Source organism: Nannobrachium achirus (genome assembly GCF_963921795.1).
Source record: "Nannobrachium achirus genome assembly, chromosome: 19".
Classification (NCBI taxonomy): Eukaryota; Metazoa; Chordata; class Actinopteri; order Myctophiformes; family Myctophidae; genus Nannobrachium; species Nannobrachium achirus.
In genome coordinates, this window is record NC_137826.1 from 32,281,352 (window position 1) to 32,303,169 (window position 21,818).

The 21,818-nt window shown below is 40.6% G+C and overlaps 1 protein-coding gene across 11 annotated transcripts in view; it reads right to left on the reverse strand.

The window, feature by feature from the left end:
* Positions 1 to 15,434, reverse strand: part of LOC308303945 (RNA-binding protein Musashi homolog 2-like) — a 280,804-nt gene extending 265,370 nt beyond the window's left edge. For 10 of the 11 annotated variants that reach the window (XM_080748485.1, XM_080748478.1, XM_080748479.1 and 7 more), the window contains exons 1-5: positions 15,203 to 15,434; positions 14,790 to 14,830; positions 13,917 to 13,998; positions 13,139 to 13,223; positions 7,705 to 7,746 (exon numbers count right to left, since the gene is read on the reverse strand). In XM_080748485.1, coding sequence (XP_080604611.1) covers positions 7,705 to 7,746; positions 13,139 to 13,223; positions 13,917 to 13,998; positions 14,790 to 14,830; positions 15,203 to 15,267 — 315 coding nt within the window. In that variant the 5' untranslated portion in view covers positions 15,268 to 15,434. The remainder of the gene's footprint in view (positions 1 to 7,704; positions 7,747 to 13,138; positions 13,224 to 13,916; positions 13,999 to 14,789; positions 14,831 to 15,202) is intronic. The other variant, XM_080748484.1, reaches the window with a different exon arrangement.
* Between the last annotated feature and the right edge of the window lie 6,384 nt (positions 15,435 to 21,818).

Below are 21,818 nucleotides of genomic sequence, written 5' to 3' on the forward strand. Positions count from 1 at the left end.
CATTAATTAGTACACTCATTGTATCTTGTGAGTTCTTAATGTAGGAGATAGGTAGCCTCATAAACCAGGCTCCTACTGCCTTCTGATTTGAATTCAAGATTCGAACAGAAGATGGGAGGAGTCAGTTTACTAGGCTAGGAGATAGGTGCTATGTAGCATGGAGATAGTTTGCTCATTGGCACCAACACAAGCATGATTGGCACAAAGTCGTGGAGATGACACTGAGCACTGCTACGCTGACATCCTAGCACTTTCTGTGTGATCTTAATCAGTGACAGTCCAACGTTTATTCTTCCTTTCTATGTTTCTACTGTGCTGGTATCTTTGCTGTCTCTTCCCTTCAACATATATCCAAAAAGCACTCTCTTTCTTTTTTTTAACATTTGTCAGAAGCATTCATATATCAACAATAAATCAACAAAACATTATTATTATATATTTGTATTATTATACAAATGAAAAGACACTTAAAAGAAAAAAGAAAACGCAAAACAAAAAACACCTCAGTCAGCTTAACCATACAGATAGAATTGTAGTACTATCTGCCGAACAGCACTACCGTCACAACACCTTAATGAACCTACACCGCCAGACCCCACACAATACCTTAAATCTGGAATGAAAGGAAAGTTTATCCTATACATATTGGGGTCTAATTTTTTCCAATTTAACAAAATAAAGAATATCTCTCACCCAATGAGTATGGGATGTTTTCTATCTTTTCTTATTTCCTAAAGTTTGTATCCCATGATTTTGTAAACCATTTTTCACCCAGTGTCAATTATCTAATGTAATCCTGGGCGCTACACTCCCTCTGCCAACCTGGGGAGACAACAGATTAACCTCATGCTTCCTTCTATGCATGAGGAGTCCAAGTCGCTTCTTTTCACCTGACAGGGGGAGTTTCCCCGGTTGGACGTAGCGCATGGAAGGAACACGTTATTCCAAACAGTTCCTTTCCCTCTATCAAGTGCCCCGGCTGGCCATGGGGAGGTAGTATAGAGACCAGGATTACTGCATGTTTTTTTTTGTGAGAGTACCTACCCTGGGAGACACAGGGAGAACAGGCAAACTCCACACAGAAAGGCCCTTTTGTCTACCCCACCTTGGGTATGGGCACTGATGACGCAGAGGAGAGAACGTGCCCCCAGCGCCCCCAGTGGGAATCGAACCCAGGACCTTCTAGCTGTGAGGTGACAGCACTACCGACTGTGCCACTGTACCCCACGTTTTCTAGCTTTTCTTAAAGGGACGAATTAGAAGAGGAAGCACAATATGAATTGACTGATGTCCAGCACTGTCTCATATTTGTATAATCAATCCAAACTGTTCCCGGAAGCTCTGTGCACATGTCATCTTCAGCAAGTCGCCATCGTGACAAAACACGCTAATTACAGTATATGAGAGGCGGGGTAGCCTCATGGGGCAACTGATGAAAGATGGAGGGAGGAAAAAAGCAAAAAGGGGACTGAAGTTGAGTGGATCTCGCACAGGTTGCATTTCCATTGAAGTATAAAACTATGCTCCTGGGTCTCTTTCTTGTTGCAAGTATTCTGAATGGTTGTAGAGCAGTGTGTGTGTGTGTGTGTGTGTGTGTGTGTGTGTGTGTGTGTGTGTGTGTGTGTGTGTGTGCGTGTGCGTGTGCTTCACACAGCATCATTATTGGACTTCATTAAAATCTTGGCGAGGGGGTTTTCTTTCACAGCAAGACAACGTCCCACAGTCTGACTCCAGCACCACAAATACACCATAGAGCTTTACTCCAGCTAAGAATATTAAGACACACACAGTGGTGTGGAATGCAGTCAAGACAAGAGCATGATGGGGGAGGGACCTAGAGCTAATCTGACACAGTGAGTGAGAGAGAAGAGAGTGACAGTGAGTGAGTGAGTGAGTGAGTGAGTGAGTGAGTGAGTGAGTGAGTGAGTGAGTGAGTGAGTGAACAGCCATAGAACTAGTACAGCAGTCCTATGGACTAGTACATCAGGACTAATACAGCAGTCCCCAAACAGTGAAACAATGCCATGGCAGAATTTGGGACAGGGCTTTGATGCCATTTGTGGCTGATAACCAAGAACACATTTCTTTCAAAAGTCCAGCACAGTGAGCCTTCCTCCTCACATACAGATGTGCCATTTCAAAACCTCACACGCTCTGCCATTGGCAAGACAGTAGATTTTCAGGGGATTTGCAGAAGATTGAGCTTGTAGATCAGCTATTTTTGCTGATCTTTATGACCTTCTCTGACTTCAAAGTTTAAATCTACTATGAAGGTGGATTCTGACTTCCCAATGGGAATGGAGTGGTTCTAAATACGCTCCATTCTCCATTAAAATTAGAAAGGCAAAACAGGGATAGAAACCTGGGGAAAAAATAATTGGCAGGACATTTTCAGGAAAAGAGCAGTAAATACTTTAGAGTTGAAACAGCACATCTGTACACCAGTAAGACGCCTAAGGGCGACAAGCAACCTGACCCTAAAGGGCGAGGTCACGCCATATCTTGGCCATCTGGCCAGTGATGTACATCGGACCAGTTACCCATATATGGAGACCCATGGTACCCATATGGAGATCCATGTACTGTATATGGAGATATTGCTCTGAGACCCCAAACATGCTTACTCAGTTATTCGTTATGTGAAAGTCCTATGACGTCTATGACATTTGACATCATACATACAATCCCTTTTATGCCCATATATGGAGATCCCTGTCTCTGGGATACAAGCCCTTTATGCCCATATATAGAGATCCCTAACATAATCCCTTTTATGCCCATATATGGAGATCCCTGCTCTGAGTATCTGACACCACTGTGATGTCAGTCACCTGTTTAAGCCCATATATGGAGATCCCTTCTCTGAGTATCTGACATCACTGTGATGTCACCTGTGATGTCACAGTGATGTGTCAGGGGAACCAGTGTCAGGCGTTACCACTCTAACAGAATCCCTTTTATGCCCATATATGGAGATCCCTGTTGTCTTCAATATTAAGCCCATAACAGGACTTCATATGGGAATGCCCATATATGGAGGAAGTCAAGACAGCCCATATCTGTGTGGCTGGTTCAGACAGGGATCTCCATGTATGGGCATAAAGGGATTGTATGTATGATGTCAGATGTGATAGACGTCATAGGATTTTCACATAACGAATAACTGAATAGCATGTTTGGGGTCTCACAGCATATCTCGATATACATAGTATATGTATACATGGTATACATGGATCTCCATATATGGTTACCAGGAGTCTCCATATATGGGTAACTGGTCCGGTATACATCGCGGCCAAGACATGGCGCGACGAGGTCGCTTGTCAACTTGAGGCGTCTTACTAGTAGTAAACTGCAACCTACGGTCGCAATAAACACAAATAGCAATTAATGCCAAGACAGTCCAGGCAGATAAAACATATATTTGCCAGTTTGCCAGCACTTCCAATATTTTCAAACAAGCCGAACACCTCTGCTAACCAAACATCATGTTTGATTGGTCAGAAGATTGGGCGTGATGGTTTTTTCCGCATTTTGCCTGTGGCTCGATTCTGCCAGCAGTGAACAATGGATACAGTAGTTTTGAAGAGAGGTTGGCTGATAGGTTAGGAGGTACCAACACATCTATAATCCCTCTCAGAGGGATCATAAACACAACCTGTCAGAAATGGCAAAACCTCCATGACAAATGTGCCAAAACACGTCAGAGGGTGATGAAGAAATTGAGTGGAGATCTAGGTGGTAAAATCAACGTTCCTGCGCTGTACAATGCTTCAGTGGCTCGAGTGAATGTTGCTAGGCAAACTACTGAATGGGTGGGCCTAACATTCAGAAAAGAGCTGAGCTGTAGGGAGTATAAAATAGTTTGGTCCTTTTAAGAACTTTGTTCCGTACAGCAAGCAGGGAGCAGACTTTAGGCGGAAGAATTGCTAACCTGAATTCCTCAAAGTGTCTGGTCAAGCAGTCACATTTGCCTGTGTGCTTGAGTGGCCATCTATGCAGCCCCAAACACCGCCATATTGATGTTGCAAACACATTCTAGTAATACAATATTACGAGGTGAAGTGGTTGGGTCCATTGCTCTGTGACTGTGATTGCTCTGTGATTTTTATTTATTCTTATTTCCATAACAAGCCATCAGAGCTCCTCTACCACTGAAGTGGCCACAGTCCCATTGGCAATTAAAATCATGCTGGGACATGCTATGGCGGTCTGTGACTCCACTGTGGGGATACGAAGGGAACGATGGCAACATCACCGGTAATGACACGAACAGCTGAGAACCCAGGACCTTGCAATGTCGGCATGAACTGGCACCTCGGTTTCTCTGGCAAACACAAAAGGGACCCATTTCCCCATGTTTCAGTGTAAACACAGCCTCCTTACAAAGCAAGAGCACAAAACAGCATCTCTCCACATGTCTACGAACCCAGCATCACAGCTCAGGGACATCCTCGTATCAGCATCCTTTCATAAGTCTCTCTTTCTCTCTCAATATATGATGCATTCATCATGTGGTGAAATATATTAAGGACCTAGGTTTTAAGCTTACAAGTATTCACTAAGGTCAGCAGATGCTGAGGATCATATGGTACAATATAGCACAAGGATATACTGTATACAGTATATAAATGGTAAATGGTGTATTTATATAGCGCCTTTATCCAAGGCACTTTTCATAGATTGTGCATTGCATTCACCCATTTTACACAAACATTCGCACACCGATGGCGGAGGAAACCAAGCAAGGCACCAACCTGCTCATCGAGAGAATTTAGGGGTTCAGCGTCTTGCTCAAGGACACTTTGACACTAACTCAGGGGGAGCCCAGGATCGAACTGAAAACCCTCCGATTCCCAAGAGGCCACTCCACCTGGGTATGCAAGTAGGCCCGGCAGAGATCTCCACTCCAAGGATTTATTTATTTATTATTTTATACAACGGTGTCGTGCAAAAATCTACAAGCTCACAATCAAGTCTCACAACGTGACACGATGTCAGCTTGTAGAGATATGTTTTATTTGATTAGCTGTCACATAGGCAGATAATACAGATCCAGAGTGTAAGGAAACGCAAGGTGCAAAGCAAAAATCTTTTGCTCCGTTTTACTCAAATGTTCACATCAACAAGTTAATTTTATCAGATTACAAATTTGTTGTAATAACAGTGTATTACACCAGTGGTTCTCAATCTGAGGGTCGGGACCCTCAGGGGGGTCCCCAAATTATTTTGGGGGGTCCCCAGATGATTAGCTTAATATGCAACATTTTTTTCTCACCCAACAGTAAACAAACCAGCATAAAGTTCAAGTGTATACACATTTCTAAAGTGACTAAAGAGGACTTTTTAATGCCTCTAAAATGACTAATTAAATATTGGTATAAGTGTCAAAATATTGCAGCAAGTGTGAAAATAGACGATCTACATGCTCACAACGCCTTGCAACGTGAGGCGTTGTGAGCATGTAGATCGTAAAAAGGTTGAGAACCACTGGATTACACAACACACATAAATCCTGTGCAGAGCCACGGCATGTGTTTCATTTAACTACAGTAACTCTGTGTTTGCCTCTGTTCTTGAATTTCTATAGCACACTAATGCTAATATCTTTTATCGTAGCAAAGAGTCACAACGACCACCACAGTTTCTGATAAAGCACTATGACATGGCTATGGAGTTTAATGTAAAATCATTCAATGCATTGTAACCAGCATGCATGTTACACTATATACAATAATGACAGCTTTGTTTGGTTGGGCTCGCTCCATACAGTATACAGTTGACATGTCAAAATACCGTTCTATAAAATTGGTTACACTGATTGGCCTGCATAAAATCCCAATCATGACTAATGACTGGCGTTCTTCTGTGCTAGCCTTGTTTTCAATTGACACAGATTGTGTCCCCGTTCAAAGATCCTTTGCATAGCGAAACAAAAATGTTCCATGGGGAAAGAAATTAATACTGTATACTAGTACACAAAATTTGACCATTAGAATTCAGAACAGAAAGATCTGAATTTACAAACACCTGGATTTCAAACAAAATGTCAAGTGATTGATTGTATGTGATAATAACTGTGCATTTGGTTGGGTATTGTTTTTTTTAACGGTACCAGAGCCTACGAACTGTGTCTGAACTGATCCTTCGATACTAATTAAAATGCATAATAATATGGCCTGCAATGTATATTTTGGAGTAGCATGGGGACAAATTGACAGCTCAGGCACTGAAATTAAGCTCTGAAAATCTGTGTTGTGACTCAGTCCAGTACTGGCATCAAGTTTCAGTACCCAACCCTACAGTATCTGTGCAGCCCATTTTTGTCTCTCAGTAAGACAATTAGTTTGTTGGGCATTATCTTTGCTCTAATTGTCTTCGCTAAAGCCTTGTGCCACAGTGGGCACCTGCCGCCAAGCCTGGCATTCATCACCATGGCAAAAGCACACGTTCAACAACAAATGAAGCCTTACAGACATACAGACGGGGTAATTTGCCATGTTCACATGGTTGCCATTTTGCTCCTTTGTCATGCATGGAAGGTGTAAACCTCCACACTGACTGAGTATGACATGACAAGAGCAAAATAACCTTGGCCGCCTCCTTTTTTTCTCTACCCCAAATCTCTTCACTAAAAATAGCAGATCTACATCGCGTTGTTACGCTTTGTGAGCTTGTAGATCTGCTATCGTACAATCAACATATCTTTTACCTGGATTCCTTGATGCAATTCACAGGCCCCGTTTGGGCTAGATTACATTTTCTGCCATAGTGCGTTTTCTTCAAATCACACTGCTCCTACAGTTTTGTCCAAAACTCACACAAATCGTTACACATGTGGCTAGTGGCTATGACCAACGTCATAACCAAGTGGCTATGACCAACGTTTGTGGGCCCTGGGTAGGCCTGGCAAAGACCTGTGCTCCGAGGAGCACACTTTCTAGTTTCCAGTGGAACAAGAGACTTTTCATATGCAATGGATTCTGTTCAAAACATTCTGTTCTCTATTGTAAACTGACCAGCTCACATCCTTGTTCAATCTATGCTTTTAAAGTGAAGCGCCTTACTGACAAAAATGAGCAATATGCCAATATCACCAAGACACAATGCCTGTGCTCTGGCTTTTAAAGCTTTTGCTGCCAGCGCCACATTTGAAATCTCAACTACTCTGTAACAATACAGTTCTGTGAGCCAGTGGAAAAAAGAAAATTCATTATCGATTTCAAACCAGTTTAGGTGAAAAAAGCCCTGATAGTGATGCTGAATTGCACTACATTGGGTTATGTGTTATAGCTCACACATTAAAGGCTTGGAGGTCAGTGAGAACGTCAGTGCAAAGACCTTGACAAACACCATGATACCATCTGCAGACACTGAATGTTGCATCAACAACAAAAATGAAAGAAGAAAATGCATTTCCTAAAATAGCTAAAAGTCCACTTCACTGCTATTGTTTTCTGAAAACAAAATAAAGCAAAGAGACAATCATCGCATCCTTGTAAATGCTAGCAAACAAGGCCCATTCCTTTTGCAAGGATGAAAATTCACATCCAGTCTATCCGGTATATAAGACAGTCGATCATGTCTATACCATTCACATGCTGTGCACAGCAACCAATAAGCAACGCAAAAACTAAAGATAGTTAAGACATAGGATAGTTCCATTTAAGCTACCGTATTGCAGGTAGATCTTATTTTTCTTACCTTAGGCTGGGTGCGACGTGGAAAGGCAACCTTAGGATCAATCTGAGATGGAGGGAGGAAGGGGAAAAAGCAAAATCTCAGTTAAAAGCAGGCACTTCTGCTCTCTTTCTACTATACAGTAGGTAGAGCTGTGCTTTGACTTTGTGTGTGAAACACTGACTGAATATCATGGGGGGTCGGGTGGGGGCTTGTGATAACTCTGTATATTCCCACATCCATACCATAAAGCCACATCAGAGTAGCCTTTTTCCTTCATCTTATGCTTGCTGAGTTATTAGCTTCATGTTATATTTCCCATGTATTTAACTGGATGGGGGTGCATTCTGGCATTAGAAATAAAGAGAAGCAATTTCATGGGACAATGTCATGCTACGTTCTCTTCTCTGTCTAACGAGAACTTTCAAACAATCTCATCCAAACAGACTTTTTGAAGGAGGAAAACATAAACATATCAAAATTGCTCTCCTGCAGAAAATTACTTATTCGTGTTCAGCAGAGCAATTCTTTCATGTTGCTGCATAGTTCTCAAAGTGAATCTGAAGGTTTGCATACAGGGGGAATGCAATCATCCACTGCCATCTGTCATAATCACAAAATATTATCAGTTAATGGCCAAATACTTTCTGATTCAATATACCCAAAAGGAAGAGCAATACACACTATAATGAAGATGTGAAACTTTACTAATGAACAAAACACAACATTCAAATTTGTATTATTACAACATCTTGTCTGTGTATTTTGGATAACTTCAGCAAGGCTTGATTTAATTTAATTCATAAGAAACTGGCACTGTTAAACAGGATGACAGTCTTGATATGACTGTCTTTGGCAGTGATCACATTATGTTAGAACACACGATGGGCAAGATATCCAAAACAAGTTATATGTATATGTATATAGTCATATTTCAAATTACGGTTATCTTCAGAGATCGGGTCAAATGAAGAGATTGATAAAATACCACTTGGGTATAGCAAACTTGGAGATAATGAATTCCATTTCAAGATGTGTTTAGACAATTAGCCGCAGGCACAACCAATTCAAACTCAATTATGTTGTGTGGCCTATTTGTGCAAAGACAACATTATATGCTTTGAATGGTAAAGTTCTACAGATGGAGATACTGTATCTTACATTTGAATTATAAACCATATCTTATGTCATTTTACAATAATATAACCCAACCCGTTTTCTGTCATGCTGAGCATTTTCTTTTACCACAAGGTCTTCTATCAGCAAGTGTTTTTCTACAACAGAACAGCGAGGAGGTCATACACTCATATTAATATGAATTTGCAATATTGTCTTTTCCCACAATGAGACACATATTTTCTCGTTGTCTTAATCGTGACTCTGGGTATGTCAGGATAATAAAACAGAACAGGCCAAGAGTAGTACTCTGTTTTCTCGCCATTTATCTGTCACCCGTTCTCCCACTGGCCCCCTGAGGATCTTCTACACACGACTGTGTGATAGAAGATCAGGGCAGAAGGCAATTGTATACATCCTAAGTTCAGATCTTTCAACGGGATTTCATGCATTAATGCAGCTACTGGGTAAACTCTCTCCTTACAAACATCTATACTGGCAGCATAAGATGATTTAGTTTTAAAACTGAAAGACGGAAAGTGCTACTGCTTATCAAAACACACAGCTTGTCCCTGTTTGTTTTTTGTGTGACTGTGCTAATCACAATAGAAATATCAAGAAAGAGAGAGAGAGAGGAGAGAGAGAGGAGAGAGAGAGAGAGAGAGAGAGAGAGAGAGCAAGAGATGAGGCATGTCGTGTTAAAGATTAAAGATTTCTGTAAATATTTTCAGACTGCCACATGGAATAACTGTTCAAATAATATATTTTGCAATTCAGAGTGCTGTTATCAAAACATTTGGTGCTGCACATAATCAATTTGTGGTATTTCACCAGTCAAATGTAAGAACAGGCCCCCCCCCCCCATTTACTGTAAGTTGCTGTTTGTACTGTACCAGAGGCAGAGGGCGATAGATACAATCTAAACTGTAAAATCCTGAGTGATCATTTAACCCTCATAAGGGTCCAGGATTTCACTATACATGAGTCTAGTCTAGGCCAACTGCCAGAGACTGGACATTTGCTAGACTTAGAACAAGGACATGTTCCGGGTTGGGCTTTCGACTTTCAAATCTTGACTGATGGAGATTTGTCCTCAACAGCTTCTCCTCTCTGGCTCCTCTCCTGTTTGCCTCGTGGGTCTTATCCTGCCATTCCTCAAACATCAAAACAGCTAGCAGAGGCTGACCCAAGGTCATTCAATAACGGCTGGTATTACCTCAGGACCAAATAGACTACCTTTATCTCACAAGACAAAGCAGAACATAGTCAGCTTTGAAGTTGTTGTTTTTTTTTGTCTGTAAAAAATGAGGACATAATATGAGCCCCATTTCATGGTTCAACCACACATGGTACTTCATTTACAGTTTTTTGACAGTTTACATTTCCAAAGATTTCCTCCAGTCTAAGGCCCAGAGAGAGTAAAATTACAATCACTTACAATCAACACTCAACACCAATGATAAAACAAAAGGTCAAAATCCTTGGTGTAATTATTGACTCAGACATAAAATTGGAGGCCCACGTCAGAAATGTCAGAAGGATTATAAAAAATATAGAAAATCTAATTGTGAGGCCAATGAATATTTACACCTCTAATAAAAGGTCCTATATAAATAGAGTTTGGCTTGATTTGATAGTGTTAGCTTTAACTTCTTGGAGAGCTATTACATGAACAGTTTGAAAATATATATATATTGTGTCTACACTCCAAGAAACACAAAAAAAACAAAGACAACCAGACAGTAGAACAAATTCCACACCGTCCCACACATATGTTATAATATTATTACAGTTCCCAATGTCCACTCTTATTCATATTAGCCTAACAACTGAATCGCTTTTTTAACAGTCTGATATGGTTTCAATATTTCCAAATGGAACAAAGCTTCATGAAAAATGGTAAATATGCTCTGAATTACCAGCATGTCTGTTTTGAAGCCTCAGGCAGTGCTTTCCCATATGTTCTATTCACATTCATCCCAGTCTGAAAGCTGGCTTTTTTATTATTATTCCATAACTGGACAGAAAACATAAAGCTGTAATAGGGGACAAGAATGCTGTGATGACGGTGTTCCTGTTGACAAGGTATGTTCATGTACTCTCTTATCTGTCATTGTGGGGAAACCTTTTAAAGATATGACAGGCCTTTATGCAATGCATAGTGAGTGAGTAAAGACATAGTATACTTACTCTTCCCAACTAGACATTACCCCATTGACTACTTGCAACGACAACAATACAGACAGATGTCTCAGTTTTGCACAAGGAATAACAACTTGCATGCTGAGGACAAAACAGCAACACATCAAGAACTACAATATCGATGTCAATGACATCTTGTCTCGGCTTCATCCTTTGATTACTCAGACAGCAGCCCAAACATCATCCAATTACAAACATGACTAGTGGACCATGAAGTTTCCATTTAAAATGTTTATTATACCCTAGACAAGAAGTTACTACTACACTCATTGTGCCATTATCAGTAATGTCAATATATTTCCAGTAAAGGGGCTTTAAGTAAAATTGAAAATGGCCTTGAACTGGGCACACATATTGAAGTGTGTCCCTGAATGTACTGGCATTTCCCCCACTAGAATTTTATGCAAAATAAAAAGCTAAATGAATGCTACGATTACTGTGTCTGAAAACATACCTAACAAAGTGCCTGCAACACAAATTGATTCAAACGTGAATGTAATGTAAATGTCGACCTGTGTTGCATATTCTACCTCCTCTCTGCCCTCAGATCTCTGTCTCTATACTGTCCTGTCTAAATAAATAAAGAAATGCATTTTTAAAGTTGCTTATGCATTGGAATGATAACAGGCCTAACAGAACATCAGAATCTTTAAACCAATTTCAGCACCACAACCAGCAAGGCAAAACAATAGCAATTACTTTAAAAGTAAGGTGTGCCTGCATCCTATCCTAATGATTATAAAAGGAGGTTTGTGACCAGAATGCCACACACACACACACACACACACACACACACACACACACACACACACACACACACACACACACACACACACACACACACACACACACACACACACACACACACACACACACACACACACACACACACACACACACACACACACACACACACACACAGATATACTGTACATATCACCAAGAGCTGTTTAAAGTGAATGTGATCATCACATTTTTATATAATATATATCAGTTTACAATTAATGCATTTCTAACTGAATTTGTCACTCTTCATTTCATTACAGTACACCCTTACAGTACACTGCCTGCTGAAGTACAATATGTAATTAACACGTGTGTATTCGTCCATCTATAGTTTCATTCAGCTGAGAGAGCAAACAAAGCACCTTAACAGTATGAAATATTCGGTTTCTGGAGCTATAACAGGATATAGCTAAAGTCCTTGACAAGTCTGACTTCAGTTGAACTGTCAGTGTCTAATGCATATAGAGATATCTCTTCAAAAATGAATGATGGCCTATTTAATAAGGAGAATATAATTCACAATAGTTCATTTTTCAAAAGAGCATATGTATGCAATGTATGCATGACACATGTTATCTGTGTGTGTGAGTGTGTGTGTGTGTGTGTGTGTGTGTGTGTGTGTGTGTGTGTGTGTGCGTGCGTGCGCGCGTGCGTGCGTGCGTGCGTGCGTGCGTGCGTGCGTGCGTGCGTGCGTGTAATTGAGCATTATGTGTACGTGCATATGTGTAACAGTACATGCATATTTTGTCAGAGTGACACTTGCTTACTCTTACACAATTTAATAAGTGTACCAACTAATTATTTCTAATGGTAAGAAACATTTGACATTAATCCTTCTGGATTGCTTAGGCACTGACATTCACTTAAACATTTAGTTTAATGTCTAATTACCGGTAGCTACAATCTAAGAAATAAATCAATTCATTATTCTGTTTAATTGGCCATGCAACATAGTGATTTTATATTTACAATAAGCATTCTGTTACTTTGCATAGCACCAGACATGACAATATGTAATATGTGTTAGATTGAGGGCCACACTCCACACACATGTGCCTGCAATGAGGAAGGGGGTGTGTCAGCCTCATTCATCTACTGGAGTGAAAGTGAACACATATTGTATTCAGCCCAGGGTGGCATTTTACTACTAGTCTAGGTATTGAGTGGCTCTCATTTATTTTCTCCTCGCATGACCTTGATCTGAACAGCCTGTTAACCTAAAAGCTATTTAGCATGACAACACAGGAACATCAAAAGTAGTCCAGTAGGTCACTTGCTCCACATGCTACAATAACACTTATTTTACAAAATATGAAATGAACAGGGATAAGAAATATAAACCAAATGAACTCACCGTCTTTGAGTCTAATTCATGGTGTGGCTGAGCTAAGACTTTATCTACACTGGCAGCATCTGTAAACGTAACAAACCCAAAACCTCTGCAACACAAAGAAATCACGCGCGCGCACACACACACACACACACACACACACACACACACACACACACACACACACACACACACACACACACACACACACACACACACACACACACACACACACACACACACACACACACACACAATCATTAAAATTACATTTATGGGTATCTAAACCAAATATTAACAAAATAACAATATTGTTGTATGCCCAAAATAAGCTATTAGTCCGCCTATATAGGCCTACTGCAGTGTCAAATGCAATTTGACATTTTATTATAATCGACATTGAAATGTAAGATGAAGGTAATCCTGCTGTACATTTAAACAACAACGTTATTAATGGTTAGGTATGCTGTGAGAAAAGGCAACAAACACCACGCCACCCATTGCAGTGTACTGAGTGTAGTCACAAAGTCAATGTCAAACTGCATTCAGCCGCAGCTTTACAGCATTGAGCGTTTAAGCTTATCTGGCTTGCTGTGAAACCACACGCGCGCGCACAGTCTCTCTCTCTCTCTCTCTCTCTCTCTCTCTCTCTCTCTCTCTCACGCACGCACGCACACGCACGCACGCACGCGCAAGCACACACGCACACGCAAACACACAGGATTTAATCGACAACGGAGAAAGTGCCCAATATCGCTGCTTGACAAACTAAAAGAGGAAAAGTAGAAAGAAAACCCTTTACCTGGAACGTTTCGTCGTGGGGTCTCTCATCACCATACATTCCCTTATTTCTCCAAATTTACTAAAATGGTCTCTAAGGCTGTCTGTGGAAGAGAGGAAAAACACGTCGAAAAGAAACGGTCATGCTGTGTTGTGAGTGTGGGATTAAAAAATAACAAATAAAATAAAAAATAAACGCCCCGCGATGCGCAAATAGGGGTCGAATAGAGGACTTTCAGATTACCGGAGATCAAAACATAACATCGCGCACACACTCGCAAGGATATCCCATCCAGTACACCAGTGGTTCTCAACCAGTGGTCCGGGGACCACCAGTGGTCCTTGAGGGGAGTTCGAGCCAGGTGGTCCCAGGCCAAATGATGGAGAGTTGGTAACCAAATGCACCCTTATAATAGATCTTTAACTCTCTTGAGTGTAAAATGAAACCAAATGGACCCGAGTAATTATTGTTAAACACCTGCATTACTTCATTTACAAGAAGTCTACACAAAAGTCTTTGCCTGTTATCTATCATAGCACGACAACAGCAGCATGGAATTGTGGACAAAACAACACAATATTCTAAGTCTTGGGTAAAGGCTATATCTCATCAAATGGTGGTCCGTGGCTCAAAATGCAGAATAAATAATAATGGTCCTTAACGTGAAAAAGGTTGAAAACCACTGCAGTGCACGACTGGACAGTGCACACACGCACACGCACGCACGCACACACACACACACACACACACACACACACACACACACACACACACACACACACACCGTCCAGACTCCAGCCACTTCCAACCGGGCAACGTCGTTAAGTAAGAGCCGGGTAAACTACATAGAAACATCGGCTACAGTGTAACAACATAATTAGAATACAGTCTCACCTGGTGAGGTCTGCCAGCTGAGGCCACCGATAAACATTTTACTGTGGGCAGAAGAAAACACAGGAGAAGTGAGTCCAGATGTCAGCTCGGCCATTTTTTTGGACGACTAACTACTTCTAAAAGCGACCTTAAAGGCTCGGAAGAATAAGAAAAAGCACATTTGCGCGCAGAGTAATCCCGTTGTGTGTTGAGAAAGAAGGAGGGGGGGAGGCCACACTTGCTGTAAAAAAAAAAAGAAAAAAAACCCGAAGCTCCTCTCAACAAACTGCGTGTGGAAGAAACGGTTGTAGCGGTTGAAGTGCGTACTGTGTGACGAAGCAGCCGAAGAAGTCCCCCTCCAAGAGATATTCTAAAAATGAAAACATTCGTGACACCATGAATCAATTCCAAAAGGAAATCTCTCTCAGCCTTACCCCGGGTCATGTTGTTGTGAATCATTTAGGCTTCCAGAGGTGGCTTGACTCCCGTCTCCTTCCATATCTTAAGCAAACTATGGGCAGTAAGTACAGTAACAGACACGCACACACACACATACACACACACTGACACACACACACGTCACATACACACAGGAGATATGCAAAGCCCCGCTATGAGAATATTACCGAGCCGGGAATGAAGCGTCACACGTGGGCTCAGCTCAGCCCCACAGCTCCCTCCCTCCCTCTCTCTAGCTCTCAGCGTGCTTCTCTACCTTTAGAAGCACGGAGGGGCGGAGCGTGCTGTCCTGTCATTGCGCGCCCGGTGTCGCGCGCGCCACCGTCACACGACGAAGCATGTCAGGTTTTGACCACGAAAGGGCGGGGCGTGCCTCTGTCATCTTAACCAATCCGATTGACGTCAAAAATAATAATATTCACACAATATTAAACCAATCCTCCCATTTGTCAGGACTATATTGACAACTTAGCTTATAAATAATTAGGCTAATAACCAGACCAAATTTACAAATTTAAAACGAAATATTTTATGTCCATGATGATAACATCTGTAGTTAAATAAAGAGAGTCAGACAGTAAACCTGAATGTAAACAGTAAATAAGGAATACAAAATAATATATAATAAGAGAATTAAAGCTGCAAGCAGCATTGCCCGGGCCCTCGCACATCTGTGCATGTTAGGGGCAAATATTGACCGATCAGAACTGTAACTTCAATGAAGGAATTTTCAACCGAGTCCAGTGAGGCAACTGATGACTCTTTACGACAAACTGTTGAAAAGTTATGGCAAATAATAGAAACGATGACAAATCAACCAATCAGAAGAGGGGTGGAGCTAAGTTACACCAATGAAGGACAAGGATCCTGAACCAAGTAACGACAAACCGTTAGGATAGGAAGTTATAGCAAAAAATAGGAACTAACTAATAGGGGCTAAGTTATACCAATGAAGGACAAGGATTCTGATATCCAATGACACCCACAAGTCTGAACAACAAACCGTTAAGAAGTTATAGCAGAAAATATAAACTATCAAATATCGACCAATCAGAAGAGGGGCGGGGCTTAGTTACATCAATGAAGGTCAAATGACACCACCCACAAGTTTGTACGACAAACCATTGAAGAGTTATAGCAAAAAAAAAGGATATAGCAAATCAGAAGAGGGGGCACTTCCTGTTAGGCGAAGGAAGTTTGGCCCTTTGCCACGGGCATGCCGTTTTACGAAAACTCAGGCTTTTGTTAACTTTTCATCGCTAAGGTGTCTTGCGTATGCTGAGCGAATTTAAGGTTGCTCCGAGGGAAAAGTACGGAAAGTATGGCCCGTTATAATGCCATAAAATGTATCAAAATGCCTCATAAAATTTTAAATGGCTGACTTCCTCTTTGGTTTAGGTCATGGTGCTAAGAGACTTTGTGTAAGTCGGGACATGATACAGGTGTGTGCCGATTTTTACCGTATTGTGGGGCTGCAATGTTGAAACTTTTTAGGGGGCGCTATTGAGCCATTAAGCCACGCCCCTTTTTGCAAATATTAAAATACGTACATATTCTTCGCCACTTGTGATGTGTGTGCAAAGTTGTGCAACTTTTTGAGTACATTTAGCACCTCAAATACGCGATTCATTATTGCAAAGAATAATAATAATAGGCTAATCTTTGCGACAATAGGGCTTCGCACTACTGTGCAGTGCTCGGCCCCTAATAAATAAATAGAAAAGCAAGTCTATCGTTGCTAGTCATTGTCTATGGTGTCCATAGAGATATCACTTGGCAGAGGTGGACTATTGTTGTCCCATGATAGGACTGTATTGACGATTGCTCAATGAAATGAAATAAAATAGGTTTCACTCAGTATAAGTAGCCTATGATCGCAGAGCTCTTAGCTTTCTAGACTAGGCCTAGTAACTTGAATTTATCCACCAAGGATCAATACATTGTAATCTAAACCAAACTGATCTAACCTCAGGATGAGCATCATAACATAATCTGTGACTGCAGCAGAGGAATTCTATTCTTGAGTTGATAAAGAATTTAAATGGATTAATCTTCCATAACCCTACATCTGTTAGCCTATATCCTCTGAACATGTGAATTTAAAATGTAAATTTTTTAAGATGAAAAGTGAAATTATTGACAGAAGAGAAAAATTAAACCTAACTAAAGACAAAAATTGTGAATGATTTACAACACATATTGTGTTGGTGTTTCAGCACAGAGGTAAAGTTTTCTGAAACCATAACAGCACCAACAAGCATTTAGCCCTGGGGATGAACTCTTCCTCAATAGAGATGCCATTCAGCTTGCAAAAAAGCCACAGTAACTCAAGTATGGCAGAGGAATAACCAAACCTTTGGATGCACTTGGGGGATTTTTAAAGGGAGGACATCAGTCAGATGTCAGTGGTTACCTCTGGTCCATAGCGTTATGGATCAGCACAGCACTAGACAGAAGTAGAGACAAGCTCAGTGATATGAGATTATTTTCTGTGTAGAGAAAGCAATTTCTTTAGCAATATTTAGGCTATTCAGCCCCACTTAACCCCAACCAAAACAAAACAAAAAGTGATCAATGCATTTGAGCTGTAACATGTTTCTTTGATTGTAGCTCTGAGTGGATTTAAACAAAAAATGGGATTGTTATTATGTAGACCTACTTACAGGTAGTGGTGGAAGATGTTGTTTAATAATAGCAATACTACAATGTAGAAATACTCAGTTACAATTACAAAATAATATATTCAAAACAAAAGTAAAAGTACAAAAGTATTGACATCAAAATATACTTACAGTACCATATAAAAAAAACTACTCATGCAGAACATCCTCTGATAAGTGACATTAACACAAGGATTTGCATGTCATTAAACTGACGCAGGACATTAAACATGGACTACACTGCAAAGTAAATGTTCAGAATGTCATAAACTCTAAACTGCCTAAAATATATCTGCTCTGTTGTAACATAACTGTGTAGAGAAGGTGAACTATTTGGATAATTTGTCTCCCTCTAGTGTTTCCTTTCAAAATTTTGTGCTCAACCAAGTCAGGGACACTTGGTTATCTCTGCTTAATATACTATGTTTTCTGTGTGTTTGTGTGTGTGTGTGTGTGTGTGTGTGTGTGCGTGCGTGCGTGCGTGCGTGCGTGCGTGCGTGCGTGCCCATAGCGAGACCCTCCCATCCCCATACAAATATAGAATAAATCAAAAAATATAATATAATATAAATAATATAATATAATATAATATAATATAATATAATATATAAATTAGTACTTACTTCTATTTAGAGTCATTTTGTAACTTCCTGGCTGCCATTGCTCTCACCTATTTTATTCAGATGCCCATCAGTTCCATTGCATTTCAGTTAGTGTCTCTTGCTCTAAGTATAACTTGATACCCTCCACTGACCTTAACTGATATTTATTTTTGTTTTATTGGTTGAATACTTTATTAACAGTTTACTTTGCACAAAAAAAAGGCACAGTGGCACTGATTTATCCAAAAGGATGCTAAAAGGACAACCCAGATAAGCCCTCAGGGCTTGTTTCCATTAAGGTCCTCTGTATTCAATTCATCGAGACCTTAAAAACTATCCCTGCGTAATAAGCCTTATATGCATTAATAAAATATTTTAAAATATTGTATTTATTTTAGAAACTGTTCATCTTTTACTCAAGAGGGACAATTCCTGTCGGCTGTCGCAAGTTGATGATGTTATTTGTCCATGTGTGGTCCAGCCCTATGGAATTTACTGAATGCATGTGCTAATAAAACGTATTTAAATATTGATTTGATATTAACCTATTAACCTCATATTAACTGTAGGAATGGGATGTGGAGGTTTCATCCTACTAGGGTGCAGCAGGCACCCTACTGGGATGAAACCTCCCCATCCCAACCGTCCAAAGCTGCTGGAGCAGTGCTGTTGCTTATTTCAGCGGTTTCTTCCACAATCTTGACTCAACGGATCAATGCCCAACAGGAAACATCACCATTAGCTGTGAGAACTATTGGAAGGCAGATCCATAGAATCACATTTTCAGTACTCAGCCTCAATACAGTCCCCATAAGAGAGCATAACTGCATGGCCGTGTGCAAAGCTGCACACAAGCTGAGATCACAAACAGAAGTAAGGTTGAGAGAAGTCAAGAATGCCTAGTCTAAAGGTGTTGCAACTCAAAAAAGCTTAGGTGATCAAGTGCAAATTATTTTAAATGTTATTTATCTATTGAAATGACGTAGTGCACATTAATCAACAGCTGAAATGAGCTAAATTACTTAATTTAATCCATTGTTCATATCCATTAGTGTCAGCAGTGAATATAAAATAAGTTAAATAACCCCAAAAACCTTGCATGGCGGTTATTACTCATACAGTGAAGTGAAAGATGTATCCAGAGAGAGAAGGGAACACAACTGATTAAGTAAAAAAACAAAAAGGTTGCTGACCTGTTCATAGTTTCCACTTTGGCTGCCTGATTCCATGTTGTGCATTTGTGCACTTGTAGGTTGGCCTTTAAGAAAAGATTATCTTTCTGAGAGTCAAACAGAATAACCATACACAATTGAGTGCTGTAACTGTAACAGATCTAAGATCACAAATTGAATGTCAAATTTATCTAGCGATAATTCAGAAGCAACATAGGCCTGATGTTTTAAAAAGGGGACTGTGCTCTGCTTCTGCCACCTAAGAGAATGGCAGAAATCTGCAATAATTGAGAGCAGAATCAGCAGATCATGTTGCCCAATACTGTTTATGTCTGCCTTTGTCCATTGTTGAACTGCTGCTCACCACTCATTGAAATGCATGTGGATAAACAAAAAAAAAGATTTCCCTGACCACAAGAGGGCATTCAAAACACATGCAATGAAAGGTTTAACTAGACAGGGTTCATAATAGTGCAGTGCCCCCAGGCCTTGCTGCTAGGATATGCACACAGTTAAAATGATTTTAACTATATCTGTATGACTTTTACAGACTATAGTGAGCAAAAATTCTGGAACACCACTAAGCCTCTTTGAACCGCTGCTAAGCCTGTTTGTATTTAAATAATTTAATATTTAAATATTAGCCTACAACATGCAAGGGCAGGTGTGAAATTGTTTACCACAACATACACAATTCCCATACAGATGTACACTGAGACAATTACATTGAGCCTATTCAAGAAGATAGTCAGGTAGACAAGAAGAAAATGGCACAACACTTATTTGGGAAAGATATTTCATTGCAACAGAATGCAAATGCAACAATAAAGAAAAAACAACTCTTGCCACTGTGTGCGATCCATCCTCCTCCTTCTACATGTTGATTTAAAGGGATACCGCACCAGTAGAGTCAGAGCGCGGTGGTAACCAAAAAGTCTATTCATTGCAACAGAATGGCCATAAGAAGTTGGCAAACATTCAGCTCTTACCGTAGACTACTTTAGATGGCGAGCTGCTTAATTCCTAAATGAACGTGGCTGCCCAACAGCAAGTGGGTAAAACCTATTTATAGACAAAGGTTTTCCATGGTTTATATGATAAATAATAATTGAGATCCATTTGTGTAATTGTCAAGTACATACATTCATCCTGTTTGTCCCATAGCCTATCCTTGTTGATTGTCAGTTGTGTTCACTTGTGTGTATTTAAACCCTCAGTTCCTTCTTGTGTACCCTGCAAGTTCTTAAATGTTGGTAATTGTGTCCTGTTCCAGTACTAGTCCTCAGTTATTGCTCCTATAGGCCCTATTGTGTTCCTGTTTCGGCGATTAAATCATCTTGCATTCCACCTGCTCTGCCTGTGCCTGTCCTTTCTGCATTTGTGTCCTCATCTGACACTGTGACAGACTGAGCTATTTTTCAAGCATATTGTGAACACTCATACCCCTCTGAAGTGAAGTGAACCAAACTCAGACCACTGAGTAGGCCTACAGTACGCTTGGTCTGTGTTGTGGTTCGCGTAACCTGGGCTGTGCAGTTTCACTTTGCCCTTGGCCATTGTATTTTTGCCCTCTAGGCTTGCCAATGACAAGAACACATACGCTGCCAACTGACTGTCAACTGTAAAAATGAACTATAGTATGAACACAAAGAGGACTGGGACCTCATCACAACTGAAGTTGACCGGGCATAAAACCAAGTCCTCTATCAAATGAACTGACAATGTTGTGAATGCAAAAAGAACTCAGTCCCTGTCGCTGGGGCCACACTCATACCCCTCTGAAGTGAAGTGAACCAAACTCAGACCACTGAGTAGGCCTACAGTACGCTTGGTCTGTGTTGTGGTTCGCGTAACCTGGGCTGTGCAGTTTCACTTTGCCCTTGGCCATTGTATTCTTGCCCTCTAGGCTTGCCAATGACAAGAACACATACGCTGCCAACTGACTGTCAACTGTAAAAATGAACTATAGTATGAACACAAAGAGGACTGGGACCTCATCACAACTGAAGTTGACCGGGCATAAAACCAAGTCCTCTATCAAATGAACTGACAATGTTGTGAATGCAAAAAGAACTCAGTCCATTTTCCTGTTGGTCCCCTTCTTGGTCTTGGACTGAGTTCAGTTAATTAAAAAGGACTTATGTGAGGCTCTCCGTT